General features: G+C 39.2%; 1 protein-coding gene across 1 annotated transcript; it reads right to left on the bottom strand.

The window, feature by feature from the left end:
- Window positions 1–9,452: 9,452 nt before the first annotated feature.
- Window positions 9,453–15,255, bottom strand: LOC148034655 (uncharacterized). The gene is made up of 3 exons (XM_087680696.1): window positions 15,113–15,255; window positions 14,780–15,015; window positions 9,453–9,664 (listed from the first exon to the last, which is right to left on the bottom strand). The coding sequence occupies exons 2-3, from the start codon at window positions 14,961–14,963 to the stop codon at window positions 9,453–9,455; spliced, it is 396 nt and encodes a 131-aa protein (XP_087536822.1). The 5' UTR covers window positions 14,964–15,015; window positions 15,113–15,255.
- Window positions 15,256–21,017: the final 5,762 nt, after the last annotated feature.

The raw sequence follows: 21,017 nt of genomic DNA, 5'->3' as shown, positions 1-21,017 counted from the left end.
TCTTCTTTGATGATACCTTAGTCTACTCCAAATAGGAAGAAGATCATGAACCCCAACTTCGGATTGTCCTTGAGACAATGAGGGCACACAAGCTTTATGCCAAAATGAAGAAGTGTGAATTCTTCAAACGTCAGATTGAATATCTGGGATTCATCGTATCAGCTAAAGGAATCTCAATGGATCCGGCCAAAGTCAGACATGTTCTAGAATGACCAATACCAAAAATTGTCAAAGAAATACGCAGTTTTCTTGGATTGACATGATGGTATAGGGTTTTTATCAAAAACTATGCTTTGATTGCAGCACCTCTGACGGATTTACTGAAGAAGCAAACATCAATTGCATGGTCAACTGCCGAACAATCTAGCTTTGATAGATTAAAGAAAAGTTTGGTATCAGCACCTATCCTGAAACTTCTAGACCTCAGTAAGGAGTTCGAAGTAGTAACTGATGCTAGCACGCTCGCCTTAGGATGTGTGCTTATGCAAGAAGGTCATCCTGTAGCATACTCTTCAAGAAAACTGAAGAGCCATGAGAAGAATTATGCTACCCATGATCTGGAGCTGTTAGCTATCATCCATGCTCTAAAGCTTTGTTGGATTCATGCTTATCGACTATCATATGCCTATGTTATGCCCGCATGATGTTGGTTATGGTCTTGGCAGTATATGATTGACTTGGGATTTGCTTCTGGCACAGTTAGCTCTCATTTACTGAAATCTATCATGTATTACAGCAAGCTGAAATTTGCAGAATTTGAGCACTTGTCTAAGAGTAATGCTTACTATTTATGATGTTATCTTGGTCATATTTGGTGGACAGGTGATTCTCTTGGTAAAATCCACTCTTTCATCCAGTTTTAGCAGTGGTTTTAGTGCATTTTCTACTAATTACCACAACCTGCAATTTTTCCTTTTTGCACTGATTTGGGACAGTATGGCTGGTCATCTGAAAGACATAACTCTCTTTAACATTGCCATGTTGGATGGTACCAACTATGGGTATTGGAAGTCCCAAATATGGTAGGTTTTGGTGTAGAAGTTGCAAATTAAACCCTTTCATTTCAAAGGTGTCAAACCTGAGGATATGGATGATAATGTTTGGATGGAAGTTGATAAGCTATGCAAGTCTACCATTATTTTGTCACTCTCAGAAGACGTCCATCATAATGTTGTTGAAGATGAGAATTAGAGTGCATGGGATTTATGGGAGAAGATTCAGGAGCTTTATGCACAGCAGAGTCCTAGGCTATGTTTTGGGTGTTACAAATGATGTACTTGATGCCTTACATGCTTATGGATGCTACATACGGATGCTCTACCGCCTACATGTTCGGGATGTACTATTGATGTATTGTATTGGACTTATGTCATTGGCACTGTGTCTTGCCTTGGCTTGAGCTCTTGAGCTCGTACATATGGCTTTTGTGCCAGTGGAAGCATTCTTGAATGCTTATCAGACATTGACCAGGTGGTACTTTTATGCATTGAGTCGTTACATGCTATTGAGCAGTTACAAACACTTGAGACTTTGGGACTTCTTACCTTTTGGGATGATACATCATATGTCTTGGTTCATTGTATGCTTATGAGCTAAGTCTCAGTTTTGGATCCGTATCTTTGTGAACTGACACCTACTTGTGTCAAGTTTTGGTAGTGGTAGGAACACTTTGCCCCGTTGCCTGGGGGGTGTGCCTACTCAGTGGTGGCAGATGTTGTATGACATACTTGGGTGTTGGATTCATGCTTATTGACCGTCATATGCTTATGCTATGTCCGCATGATGCCAGCTTTGATCTTGGCAGTATCTGATTGCCTTGGGATCCGATTTTGACACTGCTAGCTCTCTTTTACTGAAATCTGAAATTTATTATAGCAAGCATATATGTATGGACTGACATGGATTTTTTATGCTAACACACTCTAAAATGATGTACTTTCACTAGTACTTGGTGGGCAGCAGCTTTGGTTCCACTTTCCTTGTCATTTTCCCTCTATTTTGGTGATTTTTTTGTCATTTTCTACAGTAAACAACAAGCAATTTTGCACTGTCTACAGTCTTCCAGCCTGCATTATGGTGAGTTCATCCACTGATCATGCTATTTTCAACATCACTAAGCTTGATGGTATGAATTAATCTTATTGGAAGATCCAGATTTGGCAGGTGTTGGTGCAGAAATCGCAGATCAAACCTTTGAGGTTAAGCGGGCATCTGCCTCCAACTATGCCAGATGAGAAATGGCTTGAGCTTGATGAGTTATGCAAGTCCACTATTGTATTGTCTCTCATAGAATAGGCTCACTATAATGTCTTTGAGGAAGAACAGAGTGCATGGCAGTTGTGGGAAAAGATAAAAAATCTCTATGACAAGAAAAGTCCAGCGAGTCATATGTATTGGCTGAAGCGGCTTATGGATCTGTGTATGAAGGAGAATGTGACTATGTCTGCTCACTTGAGCAAGTTCCATGCTATACTCAAGAACTTGACTTCGCAGGACATCACTTTTGCAGAGGATGTCACTCCTCTTTTCTTGCTTGGTACTCTTAATGAGTCATGGGATGTATTTCGCACTGCATTATGTGCCTCTACTGCTACCTTGAAATTATCTGATGTTGAGAGTGCTCTTCTGCAGGAAGAGGTTAACCGTAAGAATTTGGATGCCTCTCATGTGTCTCATGCTATGACAGTTAGAGGCAGGAATGATGGATATGGAAAGCATGGCAGTGATAGTGGCCGTGGACGGGATTCTCAGAAATCTCGATCCAAGTCTCGTGGGAAGTCACGTAGCAAATCCCGTGGCAGGAATGCAGATGTTACTTGTCACCATTGTGGGAAAAAGGGCCATATTAGGCCACAATGCCATGAATTGTGCAATGAAAGGCGCAAAGATAAGGGGAAAGACAAAGTGCAAGATAAGTCTTTTGATCGCAGCATAGTACCTACAAAGTCCAGTGTTAAAATTGAAGAGATCAATGTTATGCAGCCTGAGAATGTTGATGATGATTGTTATATCCTAGCAGCTTCTTCTAGTGCTTCGCAGATGATAGAGATACACTCTATGTATGCACAATGTTGGCTCATGGACTTAGGTGTGTCCTTTCATGTGACACCTTGCCGAGAGTGGTTTCATTCATACCGTACTGTTTCGGGTTTTGTGCGCTTGGATGATGATAGCTCTCTTGATATTGTGGGCATTGGTGATGTTAGGCTGCAGTTTCCTTCTGGCAACAATTTTGTTATACATGATGTACGTCATGTACCTGCTTTGACATGCAGTCTCATGTCAGCTGGACATCTTGATGATGTAGGATATCATGTATGTTTTGGAGACTCTGCATGGAAGATCACTCGTGGCAGACTTGTGATTGCGAGAGGTGCCAAGGCTAGCAATCTCTACCCCTTGATTGTATCAGCTTCTTTCCTTGATCATGTTTTGTCTGTGGGTTCTATCCCACATGTATCTCTTTGGCATGCCCGTTTGGGCTATATGTCTTTGAAGGGAATGAAAATGCTTTCTGGTTTGCAGTACTTACCGCCCCTTGATTATGCATGTTTTGATTCATGTGAGCATTGTCTTTATGGCAGGCAGACTAGGTCTACGCATAAGAAGTCTGGTAGGCCACGCATGAATGAGCCCTTGGCATTGGTACATTCAGATGTCTGTCGGCCCATGCCTTGTCAGTCTATGTGTGGTGTAAAGTATTTTGTTACGTTCATAGATGATTTTTCAAGAAAAGTTTGGGCTTATCCCATTAAGCTGAAATTCGATGTCTTGACTGTGTTTCAGAGATGGCTTGCATTGGTTGAGAACTAGTCTAGGTATAGGCTAAAATGCCTAAGAACAGATAATGGGGGTGAGTATGTCTCACGTGCTTTTGAGTAGTTATGTGATGAGAGGGGTATTAAGTGTCAGTTGACCGCCCCCTACACGCCCCCCCCCATAATGGTTTGGCTGAGCGGATGAATAGAACCATCCAGGAGCGTGTACACAGTATGCTTAGCCATGCAGGCCTACCACATAGCTTTTGGGCTGAGGCAGTTAGTACAGCTGTGCATGTCATAAACAGATCACCCTCTAGTGGTTTGGATTTCCAGGTTGCAGAGGAGGTATGGACTGGAAAACCTCCCTCTTGTGCGCATCTCTGTAATTGGATGTGAGGCATTTTGCCATGTGCCCAGGAACAAGAGAAGCAAGTTGGCCGAAGAGTGTCAAATGCATTTTCCTTGGTTATGGGGATGTAGGAGAGATGGGTTACCGTCTCTGGGATCCATAGGCGCAAAAAGTCATATGCAGTCATGATGTAGTCTTCCATGAAGACAAAATGTATAGGCAACCTGAGAGAGTTGTTGAGATCCGCAAGGTCATATTTCAGGAGGAGCCGAGAGCTCCCGCACAACTAGTTGGACATCCTACATCCAGCAAATGCTCCTGGTCATGGTGTTGGATACGCAGCAGAGCCTGCCGTGAGACGGTCTACTAGAGACAGACATCCACCTGATAGATTTCAACCCTTGATGCATTATGTCTTGATTACAGATGCAGGAGAACCTTTCACCTATGATGAGGCTATTCACAGGGGTGACAATCACTACTGGGAGAGGGCTATGCAGTGTGAGATAGACTCTTTGCATAAGAATAACACTTGGGATTTGGTTTCCTTGCCTACACGCAAGAAGGCTTTGCCATGCAAGTGGGTGTATAAGCTAAAAAGTACCCATGGACACCCCAAGCCGGATACAAGGCTAGATTGTTAGCAAAGGTTTTTAAGCAAGAGCATGGTGTGGATTTTGACGAGGTCTTTTCTCCTGTGGTTAAGATGACCACCCTGCGCTTAGTCTTGGCTTTGGTTGCTCAGCTTGACTTTGGATTTATACCAGATGGATTTCAAGACGGCTTTCTTACATGGGGACTTGCATGATGAGATTTATATGGAGCAGCCTAAGGGCTTTGCAGAACTTGGCAGGCAGCACCTAGTGTGCAAATTGAAGAAAAGCCTTTATGGCTTGAAACAGGCACCTAGGGAGTGGTATCATAAGTTTGATGCCTTTATGCAGTCAAGGGCTACAGCCGGAGTGCTATGGATCCGTGTCTTTACACGAAGAAAGCCCGTGATGGTTCTTTATTGATTTTGGTACTCTATGTGGATGATATGCTGATAGCAGGGAAAGCTCATGATGAGCTAGATGCTCTTAAGGCTCAGCTCAAGAAGAGCTTTGAGATGAAAGATCTCGGGTAGGCCGCTCACATACTTGGTATGCACATTAGACGCGACAGGCATCAGGGACTCCTCTACTTGTCATAGAGGGAGTACATTCATAAAGTCCTTGAGCGCTTCCGCATGGAGGACATAAAGCCTATTAGTTGTCCATTGCCTTCTTATGTGAAGGTATCACAGGCTGATTGACCACGAAGAGATGAGAGCAGAGGGCCGAGATGGCCAAGATTCCCTATGCATCCGCAGTGGGTAGTCTTATGTATGCCATGATAGCCACTCATCCAGATATTGCCTTTGCAGTTGGTGTTGTGGCATGCCTGGCAAGAAGCATTGGGATGCTGTGAAGGGTATCATGAGGTACATGAAGGGCACTACAGATATGTGCATATGCTATGGCAGCCAGGATACAAGAGTCTTGGGGTACACTGACTCTGATTATGCAGGACATGCAGATAGTAGAAAGTCCACGTCCGACTATGTATTCACCTATGCTGGAGGTGTTGTTTCTTGGATGTCCAGGGTGCAAAAATGCACGGTCCTTTCTACTACAAAGGCCGAGTATGTTGCAGCCACTGAGGCTTGCAAGGAGGCCATTTGGTTGGGTCGTTTAGTTGCTGACCTTGGTATTGATACTATCCCTACACTACACTTGGATTCTATGAGTGCTATTCAGTTAGCTAAGAATCCGGTCTTCCATGCGAAGATGAAACACATTGAGGTGAGGTATCACTTCATACATGGGGTTGTTGAGGACAAGTCTGTTGATCTTGTCAAGATCTCGACTGACTAGAATCCTGTAGATCTGCTCACGAAAAGCCTCTCTATAGAGCGCTTTGCCTTCCTCAGGAGGTTGATGGGCGTGGGATGAGATGACGTCTTTCCTCATCCTGTTGTACATGTGTACATGTTGTACTGTCTTTTTTCTTTTTCTTTTCACTCCTCACTGAGGTAGATTCGCCTTTAAGTGGGAGGTTGTTGGGGGTAAAGGCGCCTTTGCCTAGCCGCCCGTGTATGACTACACTGACAGTCACCGCCACTGCACACAACTGCAGGTGGCGGGCGCCCGTCACCATCACTTTATTCTTTATTCTTTTAGTGATAGTTTGAATAAAGGAAGGCCCAGTCACACATTGTGACTGTTGGAGTTTCCATTTCTAGTCTCTCCCTTTCTTGCTCTTGCTCTCCTGCCATAGCTCTTGAGTCCAACCTTCGATCCATTGCTCCCTTTCAATGCCATTTTGGGGTTGCAATAGATACCAAGTGGGTATTTGTATCGTAATCACGCGTTAGCATACAAGCTGGACGATCCACCACTAGGAGTCCATGAAAGTGGTTCTCAGACCCCTGTGAGATAAAAAGTTTTACCTTCTTCTTGCATGAGCTCAATGCACGTGGACCTTCAATCAATGCATGCGAGAACGTTGTGTGTGTCCACTCAAGGACATTCAAATTCTCCTGCCTTTTTCAATTAGCTTGGAAAAGCTTTAGCTGTGATTAGAAGCCTTGTCAAAAGCCTCACGTTCAAATCTATCCCAGCAACACTATCAACCTTCAGTGTGAAGACGGTTAAAAAGTTCGGCAAGATCTTCTTTTCGGTTAAATAAGGGCCAACTTCCAATAGTATATACTGGCAGCTTTTCCAGAAGATAGAGAAAACTCGGAATATCTTTGCTTGTATTTGAGCACCACATAGAGAGAGGAAAATTGACACTTTTTGTGGGAAGTGTCACCACCAAATTTGGACCAGAAGACACACCATGGAGTATGGAATCTCTTCCTTAAATTTGATTGTTTTGGAGAACTGAATAAAACCAGTGCAATAGTTCTACATACAAAAGAGATATATGTCACTTTACTAAAAGATGAGAAGACTTGCTTATGAGTTTCTAGTTGCCTCTTAGAAACGAGACTTGATCTACCATCAATGGATTCATCATTGTTTCGAGCCACAAGAAATCTAGGAAGGAGTCAATAATCTCTTAAACTAATTCTCAAGGGAAATTCCAATTATGTTTGTACACTTCTTGAACTTATATGCTATGAGGGTCATCTCCACAAACCCTTAATAGTATACCCCTCAGTAGTCTCCTCCTCATTGGCATCTATGATCTTCCCCAGCTTCTTGAGTTTATCTCCCTTTCTACCAACCTTCTTTCTACAACCATGCTTTATATCATCCTACCCTTCATGTTCTATGTTTTCTTCCCCTTCTCATCAACAACAACCTTAGCATCACAAGATCTGGCATTGCTAGGCTTTGCATCACTAGCATACACATTGGCAACATTGGTAGTAGTAGCCTTTGTATCAATAGCCTTGGGATTAGTAGCATTAGTCTCAACATCAACCATCATTAGCAGTGGCTTCCTTTGCCTTCTCACTCGCACTTGGTAACTCTTCATCCAACTCTATGGTCCTATGGAATGTCTATCTTAAATTTTCTTTCTTTTCTATCTTGTCCTACATATCAGTCTTAGCATCTCCTTCTCGAAACTCTAGCCTATTCTCTAGATCAACAATGTTTGAGGTATCCACCCCATTGTTCACAGGCTTTAGCCTCAGATCACTCCCTTTCCCATCCATGGTACTAGCATAGAAGTCCTACAGGACACCCTGTACATCCTTGAAAGCATCATCTTTCCCACTCATATTACTAGTATTTGACTTGTAGGATCATGGCTTTCCTTTACTCCCTTGCCAAAAATCTTCTATTTGACAGCCTTAGTAGCACTTTCTATAGCCACACACACACATAGAGAAAGGAAACACAAGTTTTGATCACATGACACAATCACCATAGAAAATCAACCTCATGCAAAATGCTATCCACATACTATTCAGAGTAGCCTACCTAGTGATCTAGGCCTTTGTCTCCGTAGAGATAATACTGTTATAACTAAACTTAAGACAAGTGTCACTTTTCTACGAAAAAAAACATTAAAGGATAAAGGGTGTCTCCATAGAGATAATACTATTACAACCAAACTTAAGACAAGTGTCACAAAAAAAAAACATTAAAGGATAAAGAGTGGCCCCACAAGCAACACAAGACCCAAAGACATGGATTGTATTCTCAGCATCTACAATATGAGGCCTTGGCAATAAGGTGAACATCACTTCATTTTTCACATTTGCAATGAGCTTGTTGACAAAATTTAACTGGAGTTGGCCTTTAGTGTACTTCATCTAAAACTTGTCATAGTCTTTCTACAAAAGCACTTCAAAGGATTAGACATATAAGCCCCTAACATCTCAAGTTCCATACCTACTGGTCATACAGTACCATAAGAAGTAACAACAAATATCATAAGTCAGATAGTATCAAAAGTATAAAAAATCTTCAAATACCAAAAAGTATCAAAATTACTATAGACCAAATAACAAAAGACACTATTCAAAATAACAAAAATACCCTAACAACAATTTAATAAAGTGAAAGAAACAACAATAAGTACCAAAAAGTACCCAATAGTTCCAAAGGGATTAAATAGGACCAATTAGTAGTAAATAAATATTTAAACCAAACATACAAGTGGTAGCACAAAGAAGTAGCCAACAATACCAAGAGCACCTAAATTTTCATACCTGCCAATCGATATAAATGAAGTGGAAGAAGCATTAATAAATACCATAAGGTAAGAAGTACCAAAAAGTAACAAAAGAATCTAGTAGAAGGAATTCTAAAATAGTACCAAAAGCACCAAAGAATATCAAAGAGCATCAAAAGCTTGCAAATAGTATTTGAGAGTACCAAGAATATCAAACAACACAAAGAGTTTTGAAATAATACCAAAAGCACCAAACAATATCAAGGAGTACCAAAATCAGCAAAGAGTATTAGAGAGTACCAAAATATTGAACAACACCATGAGTTCTAAAACATTCAAAAGTGCCTAATAGCAACAAAAAACTTAGTAAAAGTATTAAATTATCTCTTCGTTATGGTGGTGTTCAAGTAATGCCTCCAAATCAAGGATATAATCAATCAACTAGCCCTATGTATAGATGCTCTAATCCTATGCATATGTTGCCACCACTTTGCACCATGTAAGGCTTCTTGTTAGAATGGGTAGGACCTCCTTGGGATGCATAATTTAGCCTTCTCCATGATTCAATTTTTTGCTTCAACCCTCTAGTCTTGGTTCTACACATATTCACCACACCTTTGCCAAAGAGAACCCATGCCACCTTATGGCCTTTAGGGTCTTTTATGGTTGCATGGCATCTTTCATAAGCATCACTGTGCAAACTTGCTAGTTAATTCACCACATGAAGCGGTACATTGATAAACTTTGTAATACAAAATTCTGGAATCATCAACCAAATGCCGACGCAAATGATTCATGTAAAGCATTGAATTTTTTTGGTACTTATTCTTGAAGACATCATCACTGAGGTCATTTGGAATCTTTCCTTCTAGACTCAAATCATACTCTTCATGTAGGTTCTCTGCTATAAAGCAAAATTATTTTTGTTGAGGATATTCTTCCATTTTGCTTTTACTTGAAATTTGAAAAGAAAAAAAGCAGTTAGAAATAGCCTCTCAATCCTTTTTAAGAAAGTACATATTTGTTCTTTGTATATGCAAAATAATTACTTACTGAAAGTTAACAATTTACAGGCATAATGTATTTTTGGTGTCATATCTTCAAAGTGGTGACTCATAGTACCAAAATTGGTACTTCAAAGTACCAAATTTGGTATTGTATGCATTTCACATAATCACATTTCATAGCACACATGGTTTCATTAAATAAGAAAATAACATCTGTAGTAGATTGCATACACTCGTACATACTTAGTTGCATTCAAACATCATGCAAATTAAGAACATGCCTAATTTGGTTCTGTATATCTAAAATTTCATAGCATGTAAAAGTACATACTTAGGATCAAAACATGATAATATGATCATTTGAAAATTGTTCATGAATGCAAACATTGAAATTTTAACAATCATAGCATGTGCACAATCTTCATTCAAACCAAATACTAGAATTCAGCAAGATTTAGCATGTGCATGGAATTTAACTAGAAAAATCCCAAATTCACCAACCAACAAGATTGATTAGACATTGTATGTACGCTTTTATGCAAAGTAAAAGCTGGATTGATCATCCTCTCCACTCACCTCTTGGTTTGTTGATAGACTTGGTCTCCTCGTAATTGAAGAGGACAAAGGTTCGCAAGCTCAACAGACTTACAATGCTTAGTACTTGCCCTTGTGTTGGGAGTGCCTTTCTTTTGTACCTCAATTTTCGATAACCCTATCAAATCCTTGTTGATACTTCAAGGGGATTTTTACATGCCCTCTTTGCTCTTTGATATGGGCTTTGGTGGGGTTGGGCTAGTCGCAACCTTGCTCCTTGGGGTTGTCACAGCACATCATAGCAGAAAAGAGTGCCAACAATTTCCCTACTAGCCCTACAATGGCCTCTAGAGCTCTATGAGCAAGAACAATGTAGTAGAGCTAGAGAGAAAAATGTAACAGACAAGCATGTTGAAAGCGGTATGTCCAATGTGACACGTGTGTGTGTGCGTGTGTGTAAATGGCACATGAGTTTACACTTGAGCACTTGACTACTCCACCTAGTAATAACACTATATCTTTTACATGAGGTGGTCCCACATTTATTTTGGCCTAAAAAATAGTAGTGCACTCTAATGAATACCTTCAATTACACATTAAAGTTTAGTTTCACTCAAGAGATTCCCTCCAAAGCTCCAAAGGACTCTTGGTATATGTACCAAGATGGTGGAAGTCAAATTGGCATGTTTTTTGTACCACCAAACCTCGCTTTTAGCTAGGTTAAACTAGGTGCCTTGAGCTTAAGTAGTTCTTGTGCTTTTGGAAATTCATATATAAGCTAATTTGAACCAAAAGAACAACAAAACATTGCTATCATACATCATTTTGAACCACCTTTGGCTTCCCAAATACATTCAAGGGGAGCACCAATGCTTGAAATCTGACCTCCAATGGCTCTACAATCTGATGTGCCTATTTTGGTGGATTAGTTAAAGATTAGTACCTAATTTAATGGTGGACAGAAAGCTTTCAATTTGATGTAAACCTTGATTTGTCACGCTACTTGATTTGAGCTTTCGGTTCCACACTTCTGCTTTGATTCCAATTGAAAAGAATAGAGGAGGATGCACAACAAAAGGAACAATGGCATAGGATATGGTGACTCAAAAGTTTTTCTTCATCATCATCTTCATTCTTCTCCTTCTCTCATTGTCAAACTGAGCACACAAAAAGCATCCTCCAAAGTGATAGATACCTTTTGAACTTTAAGTCACTTTATACATAGCCTCTACTTTATTTATGCATACATAGGATATGGCTTAGCCTATGTCTTATTTCTCAACACTTGTTACACTTTTCCTTTGCTATATGCATATAAGCTTCACTATCAAATACTCTTAAGTAATAATAAGAGGGCTTCTTGCCTGACTATGCCTCTTCTAGAATACCACAATCCAAAGTAGTATTAGGTGGCCTACTTATCAAATATAAATGTGGTACCTTTTTAAAACCCTCCAACTTACTATAAAAGAAGATTACTTTTCTTACAAGACTTTAGAAAATTCTAGTTATTACTTGTGTGTGGTATGATGTTTATAAGGGCAGAGAGAGAGAGAGAGAGAGAGTGTGTGTGTGTGTGTGTTTGTGTGTGTATGTTTGTGTGTCTCTAGGAGAGAGATTAGGGACCTCATTCTACTCCCCACCTAAAGGAGCGAGAGAGTGATGCATAATTAATGTGTGTGTGTGTGTGTGTGTGTGTGTGAGAGAGAGAGAGAGAGAGAGAGAGAGAGAGAGAGAGAGAGGCCTATTTTTGAAACAATACTACTCGCAAATTATGAGTTGCTAGCACATGTTGATGATCTAAATTGAAGTCTTTGTTGGAACAACACTTACTACTGCTTGCAAGTTGCAAGTTTCATAGCACATCAATGGGACTCATAATCATTTTGAAATGATTGTGTAAGGACAAAAGTGAAGAAACTTTGAGCAATTGACATGCAAGATTAGCTCGCTTCTCCTTGCCTTGTAGATTACTTTTGGTTCTTTCTCTATAAAAGATAAAAGATGAGGCCTTGGTAGTCTTTTTGCATCTCTCATTCAAATGAAAAGAAAAGCAACCATGTGATCCAACAATGAAAAGTGTGGACATGGTTCTTAAGTTCTATATGTGGTTTCCTTATGAAGTAGACCTTGAATTCTTGTAAGAAGAAGATACTTCACAAAGTTTTTGAATGTTTTATGGCTAAAAATAATGGGAAGCACACTAGTTAGAGACATGCTTGTGGACTATAGGAAAACCAAATATGATAGTTTTTATATGCACTTCTATATTGACTTCATGTAAAAAAAACTCCCAACTTTTACCCTCTAGATGTAATTCCAAATTAATAATGACATACATTATAAAGATTTTCTTGCACGAGTAGGCTACTTTGCATGGTCCATTGGATGCTCAAAGTCTAGGCCCATTATCTTTGAATTTTTTCCCTAAAGGATTAAGAATGATTTTATTACTTATTTCATCTTCTTTTGATGAGGGCCTTCTTCCAAATAAGTGACCCTAATTTTTTTAATTGTTGCCTACTATCATAAATCACATTTTGTGTTCAATGATCAGTGGATAGCTGTTTTAAAAATAAAATGATCATGCTCAAGCAACTATGAATACAACTCTTGTTTTTAAAAAGTGGTAGAGTAGTGGTTTTTGGACCAACAATCACCTTCTCCCTCATTTAACAAATATTTTTATACAATATGAACGTATATTAATAAAGGGAGCGTTTGCTCTTTAAGATAAGGGAAATGTTGAATACAAAAGAACTATAGGCCTTGGCTTTACTCAAGTTTAATATAAGCCACCTTGAAGGTGTGACCTTGCTTTCTAAATGCTCTTAATAGTAGCAAGGTATTGGCTCTCAAATGCATCCAACCCTCAACCAAGTGCCTCCATGCATGTTGCTTACCAAAACTTTGTGATTTCTCTCTTTTCAAATCCATCCAAATGTGACTGACTCCTCTTACAACAGTCCACATTTTTAGTGACTCTTCATTTATAAGTTGAGCCATGTCTCCAAAAAAAGAACTTCCTTCAAATTGATTACTGTGTCAAAACTTGCATTTTGCATCCACTTGCATAATTTTTCCTATACATCACTAGCATGTCTGCACTCCCAAAAAAACATGATGACTTTCCATAGAATCAACTTGATGTGAGCTGATGGGGTTGCCTGCCACACTCTTCTTAATCTTTTTGTCCATGTTTTGACCTTGGTTTGCGGGAACCTTTTCTTCCACACTTGCATCAATCTGTTCATGTATTGTTGGTCCTTGACATAAAAATCCTTGAGCTTCGTGCACTTCCAGAAAGCCTTACGAGTGGGGTCTCTCAAAAATCTAGAGATGTCAACTTGCCCTACTATCTTGGAGGTTGGCCAATCCTCCCTTTTCTTTGCCATTGTCTTTGCAAGCCAATTGCTCTCCTCCCTACTTAATCAATACAGTTGTGTTACCTCATTCTGGTTGAAGAACTCCATCGCATTGCTGTTCCATAGTACATCGGCCTGTTGGCATATTCCTTTTTCCATCAGCTTCATGACCATCTATGAATTCTCCCTCCAAGGGAGTATGGTGGGTTGTAAGCCATCTTGAAAACATGGAGTAATTGTAATAGAGCAGCATTGCCAAGTATTTTTGGCCACACATTAACCATGGTTTGGGTGACCTTTGACTATGGAATATATTAAATTATTGACATGAAAGAAGGGTGTTCTTCCAACATAGAGTTGGCGATGTTCCACTCTTTAGGTTTGCCTCACTTAGCCAATCCTTACGCTTGATGGTATAGTCGATTCAGCTAGGAATGTAGAGGACTCGTTTAGCAGCAAGCCTTTAATCATTTAACGAATCTCGTCTTACGTGTCTAGCGAAGACACTTAGTTATGTTTTATATGGAAACCTAACGTTGTACTGGATTACAAGAGGAGGAGGAGGCGGCGGCGGCGGCGGCGGCGGGGGGGGGGAGGGGGCAAGCTATTTCTAGAGCCGCGATGAGAAGAACCTTCTAACTCGAAAAATAATCAGCCGTGTTTATTATGTATATAGGCGTATTTTACTATAATCTCTGCCTAATCGCTCTGTGTATTTTACTATACTATTTGAGCGCCCAGAATGCAGACGTTGGGGCTAAGGCACTTATTACATGCTACTGACCTGGATAACACGAAAGAGAGAGAGAGATTATTTGATTCCCATTAAAACGAGACTGAACAAAAAACAATAGCACACAAATGATGTTGCAGCCGCCGGCATTAAGTCAGCTAAGAACTGTACAGAGGCAGCTACTAATCCGGTAGGCAGCCATTCGACCAGTACAGTGGCCTGGATTTACCTCTCATGTGTTAATTCTACGAGTGCTGCTACTCTCATCCATCACAGCACCTCGGGTGTGTCGATGAGGGGGACGGACAACAAGAGGCTCAGACAATTAGAATCGGGTGACGATAGACAGGCGGGATACAATTGGGAGAGGCGGCTACCTTCCTTAATTAGTACTGGGTTAGCATCAAGATATGGTACTGCACTTGCTGCCGGCTTCACTGCTGTCGATCCTTTCCTGTCATCAGAAGTAGCAGTTGTCGGTGGCGTGGTGATATCAGACTTGATGGTGGTATTATCATACAAAGAAGCGAAATCCGGCATAAAGAAATCTAAGCTGTCCATGTCGATGGTGTCGCAGATGTAAACGATATCGACTAATGAGGGGGAGCAGTGTCTGTGAGAAAGGGAGAGACTCGAGAGAGTGAGAGTGAGAGAATGAGCAAGATATACTCAGCTTAACAGTGCTAATCGTGTGACAAATATATACTTACCCGATCGATGTTTCTGAATGTCTTAACGTTTCGATCGCCTGGCTTATTGATATTCATGGGGCGCCTCAGGGCCGATCTAAACCTTACAACTTACAAGTTACAACTAGCTCTCTGTTTTTTGTCGCCCTTTCCCGGGGGCCCATGATCCATCAATCCCTGGTTTTCCGTCCCTCACGGAACATGTGTTTTGCAAACCCCCAGGAATTCTGGAATAATCAATTTCCTTCGAAAACCTCAACGCTCTCTTTGGACGTAAGACTTAAGTCGATTCGTTTAATCCTTAAATTTGGGTTCCCAGCCCATGATACATGGATGATCTTGAAGAGGATAACTTTTTTAATTATGTTAGACCACTAATATCATGACTCTAGACGACTAATATCATGACTCTTGAGGATAACTTTCTTAATTATGTTACATCACTAATATAGCATGTTGAGAGGGTTGAGATGGGTAGGTCCTCTTATATTAAAGGACATGCTATCGTCCATGACAATACTCCTTGCTTAAATGTGAGACTCATTATATTCCTAAAGTGACATAATATGTAAACCTCAAGAGGGTTAACAAACCTAGATAGAGTCTTTTAGCTTCTTACACAAAACCTTAGCATCTCTTTTTGCCAGGTAGGCAAGAACGCTAATTATCCCTTGTTGCATAGTTCCAAAATGATCAATAATATAAATCATGTTCCAAGCAACACTACAAAAGACAACTAAATTTCTCAGCATCTTCCAAATCTTTTGCATAATTGTAGCCTTGATAACATATAAAACTTTCAAAAGAGACAATGATATTTTCCCCCTCTAACCTAATAGAGCTTGCTTCTATGCTAGCTAGTCATGCAATTTGTCATGTAGCATAATTACCTTAATCTTAGTTGGAGAAATTAGCATAAGTTGCGAGAATCAGGGCTAGGTTTAAAAGGAGAGAGATGTAACATTTTGCATAACTTTTGATCATTGGATAATGGCTCTCCTTTATGGACATTTGAGGTTTCCATCCCCCCACCTTTCATGGAGGTGAGTTTCCATGACCCCCTAGCAAGAGGGTGTGTATTCTTGCATGAGTAGGCCTCATTAAGTGCCATTATCTTGTCTTGCACACTTCTTTGATTTTTAGCAATAGTTCCTTCTTACCATGAGCATTACATGAATATATGTTTTGGATATGGCTTCTTGGTTCTATTTCATGTGCTTTGCCAAGGATATTGAGTTACTTTTTAGTTAGAAGTCTGCCTCCATTGCATTGCTATCAAAGCATATCGACTGGTACATCATTTTCAAGCTTTTGTTTGATTCCAAGAATACAAGATCGGTTGCACTAGTTAAAGATCTAGTCATACTATTTGGTTATTTCCTATGACCATGACTAGATAGGCTCTTCTACAATAAACTGTAGTTATCTTGAGGCATTTTGTTATGAATCGCGTGATTGGGGGACTTGATTGAGTTGCTGCGCCAAACACACACCATACACACAAGAGGAAGCACACTCAAGAATATAAGAAGAGAGATGGAGGTCAAATCATTTTCTTGCTAGCTTTTTTCTTATTCTTTCATATAATACAATGTACAAAAAGTATATATAAAATACAACATAAAGAAAAGTGGCCTACTAAATCAAATAGTGCATAATTGACTATACTAATTGACTGGTGCTATAACTATGCTAGTTCTAGATAAGTGTAACAACCAAATATAAAAAGTGATAAGTCATTGGCTATGTGAGGATCATAATGACCACCAACATGCTAAGTATAGATATGTGGTCCTATGTAACTGGGCGGTTCATCATCAATGTCCGCATGTGTTGAGCTTGCCATCTCAACAGTCCCCCTCAAGCTTAATTGTATATCTTCAACTCCAAATAAGCTTTGAAATTTTTGAAGCTTCTCTCCACCCAATGCCTTTATGGAAATGTTAGATATTTGATCTTGTGTGGTGCTGACATATATCGAGTCAATCTCTCATGCAAGTATCTCCTCTCTCACAGAGTGGTAATGCACCTCAATTTGTTTTGTCTTAGCATGGAATACTAGGTTCCTAGCTAGCTCTATGCTGCTCATATTATCACAGTGAATGATAATTGGACCATTTCCATGTACATCCAAATCACCCAATAATTTTTGTAGTCATACCACCTCACATGCTCCCATAGAAATACCTCTATACTCAGCCTCTATTCTTGATAAAGCAAATGTAGATTACTTTTTTGCTACTCCATGCAACTGTTGTACTACCAAGGGAAAGTATAAATCCACTCGTAGATCTTCTATCAAACATGCTACCGGCCCAATAATCTACATCTGTGTATCTAAATACCTGTATGGGCCTTACCTACCTCATAAAAAAGTCCTACAAAGTGGAATTCACATATCTCAATATGCCTCTAACTACATCCAAATGGGGCTTTCTAGAAACCTGTATAAACTTACTAACAAGAGCAACAACATAACTCATGTCTAGCCCTATGATAGTCATGTAAATTAGACTCCCTACTATCCTCCTAAACATAGTAGGTTCTCTATCTCATTCCCAACATCAACATTCAACTTCACATTTTGCTCCAATAGCACTAAAAGAGGCTTACATGCTATCACCATACTTGGATAACATATCCAAGCCATGCTATCTTTGGGAAAACCATATACCATCAACACATATGATCAGCTCAATACCAAGAAAGTACTTCTCAAATCACCCAAATCCTTCATCTCAAACTTCTTCTTCAAAAGTTCCTTAACTTCAGTAATCCCATTGTCACTATCACCTATAATAATCAGCTTATCCACATAGATGACTATGATGACCAAGCTTGCATCTCCCTTTCTCACATAAAGTAAGTGATCAGCATCAGAAACATAAAAGCCAATGTTGACAAGATACTCTTCGATCTTATCAAACCATGCTCTAGGTGCTTTCTTCAACCTATAGATCACCTTCTTTAACATGCATATATATGTGGGATGCTCTAAATCTCGATAACCTGCTAGCTGCTCCATATACACTTCTTCTTGCAACTCACCATGCAAGAAAGCATTTTTGACATCCATAGCCATTTGCAACTAGCCTAGTCTTATACTTATTAATAGACCCATCTACATTATGCTTGATTTTGTAAACCCACTTATAGCCAATAGCTTTCTTGCCATCAGGAAATGGTATTAGATCCCATGTCTTATTACCTTCTAGTGCAACCATCTCCTCATCCATTGCTACAACCTAATGAGCATGACCAATATCATCCTCAAAATAAGTGGGCTAAATATCCTCAACCACCTTTACCATATAAGCATAATGGTTAATTGCATAATATTAAAAAGTAAATATTTTAATAGGGTATTTAAGCTTGCTAGATTATATACAACTGGATCACTTAGTGCAACCTTTTACATTACCGTGTGCTCTTTATACACAAGTTGGTGTCTTGATTGAAGGAATACCAAGCTCATCATCCAAATACTCTGAACCACTGGAATATCCATCAAATCCCAAATGACTAATAGATGCATGCTTATCATCTTATACTTTCTTCTTTCCTTTGTCTTTAATTGCAATACTTGTAGATGCACTTCAAGCTGTGGGACTGCTTGACTATTTCTAGATATAGTATTAATGATGTTTTTGGTCCACTAAGGCTACGTGATTCTTGCTTTTCTTTCTGTACATAGCTATCATCATCATCATCATCATCATCATCATCCAATGCATCACCACTAGATGCATACCAATTGCTCATCTTATAGAAAATAACATCCCTACTCACTTTGAACTCACCTATGTGATATGCTTATAATAACAATATCATTTCTGCTTTAAAGAGTATCCAATACAAATACACTTTTCAACCTTTGGATCAAGCTTCTTTTGTAGCTCATCTATCACATGAACATATGCAATACATCCAAATACTTTCAAGTGTGACACATTAGACTTTTTGCCTGTAAAGCATTCTTTCGAGGTCATTCCATGAACTGCAGCTGTTGTGGGAGTTCCATTCATAATATAGACAACAATATGAACAACTTGAAACCAAAAATATTTTGGCATATTCTTTTCAGCCACCATCAACGCACATACAACTTCTACAATATCCCTATTTTTTCTTTCTACAATTTCATTTTGCCATGGGATATGCTTGTAGGTAAAGTGTCTCTTTATCCCATGAGACCTCAAGAAGTCACTAAACTTATTAGAGAGGTTCTCTCCCCCTCCATCAGATCTCAAGCACTTAACTTTTAAGTCTATTTCCATTTCAACAGCATCCTTGAAAGTTTTGAAGTACTCAAATACATCACTCTTTTCCTTCATGAAATATACCCATAGCTTTCTTGAATAATCATCCATAAATGTGAAAAAAAATTTGTTGCAACCAAGATACATGTTCTATGTAGGCCCCCAAACATTTGCATAGCATCAAGTATATTTCTGCTCACATCTTTGTCATGTGAAAAAGGTTGTCCTACTTGCTTACTAAACTAATATGCGTCACACACTTTATGAAGTTTTGTAACTCTAAAAGTAGGCAACCTTGTAACCAACCCTTTGTTTCACTCTTTGCACATTTGCATGTCCAATACACTTGTGCTATTTTTTAATGTTTGCAATAACCACTCCTTTTCCTTTAGCATACAAAACAACATTTATAGCAAGAATTCTAGTATCTAAAGTGAACATGTGACCAACTCTACTTCCTTTTGCAAACAACCTACACTTATCATTAAAATATTTCACAAAGTATCCTTGTGCATTAAGTCAAACCTAAAACCCTTGCTCTACTATTTGACCAATGGACACTAAAGTCTTTGTGATGGATGACACATGTAATACATTTGATAGATCCTTTGTCTCACCATCATGTAAGAACAAGGGAACCTTTCCATTGTGTGAAATTGGGTGGCATGAATTGTCACTCATTTACACATAACTTGGATTTTGTAAATCTTTTATCTCTCCAAACCATTTGGTATGATTGATGACATGATTAGATGCACCTAAATCAATATACCATACATCGTCATGTGTCCCCTTTCCTATAATAATATTCATCATATGTTGCATAACAAACAAATTCTCATTTTTTTCTTAATTCTATCATGAATAAGATACATAGTTTCCTTGTTGCAATTTACCATTACGGACATAATCCTTCTTAGCATATCAACGGATTGCAATATAACTTGTTTTTCCACAATAACGATAAAAAATACCAAAATTACTTGAACCTTTGTTCTGCCATCCACCTCTTTCTTTAGAGCTCCCCCTATCAATAAAGTTTCCATGGCCTTCTAAAACTTGCATCTCATAAAATTGTTGTTTTAACCTGTTTTGCTAATTATCACTAGCACGTTCCATACCATGGCCTCTTGAAGAGGTATTTTCACGTCTCCTTCTTGAACATTAGTAAAATGCTTGAACCAGTTTACCACTTCTTTCAAATAATTCACCATGCATATTGATCTCTAAAGCGATCATAAGAGAGATAGACTCAACAAAAAATCAAAACAACTTTCATACATACACAAAAGTGATAAATGTTTTTTAGGCCTTCTCATTATTATGGCCACCCAAAGCAGATGAAACCAAATCATCATCAACTGGCATTGTATCAATAGCTGTTAAGGCATCGATAATGCTTCTCACTTTTAAAATATACTCATTTATAGATATATTTCATTTTTTTAAAGTATTCAACTCTTGCTTGAGTTGAATGTCGGGACCTAAAATGGGCCTGCGACACTAGCTATAGGCATTAGCCGAGCCTCTCTAACACTCAGAAGACAACCCCACACAGCCTCGCAACCACCAGGAGCATCCCCCCAGAGACACACTTTCCTAATCGCTATTGTAGATCTTGCGTTTGTAGTGAAATGTAGCCCAACGATTGCCCTTCCCTACTCCTC

The sequence above is a fragment of the Lygodium microphyllum genome, chromosome 6 (assembly GCF_053477565.2).
Source record: "Lygodium microphyllum isolate KBCC chromosome 6, Lygodium_microphyllum_v1.1.10, whole genome shotgun sequence".
NCBI lineage: Eukaryota > Viridiplantae > Streptophyta > Polypodiopsida > Schizaeales > Lygodiaceae > Lygodium > Lygodium microphyllum.
Note: the sequence above shows the minus strand (reverse complement) of the source record. Positions and strands in the feature narration are given on the sequence as shown.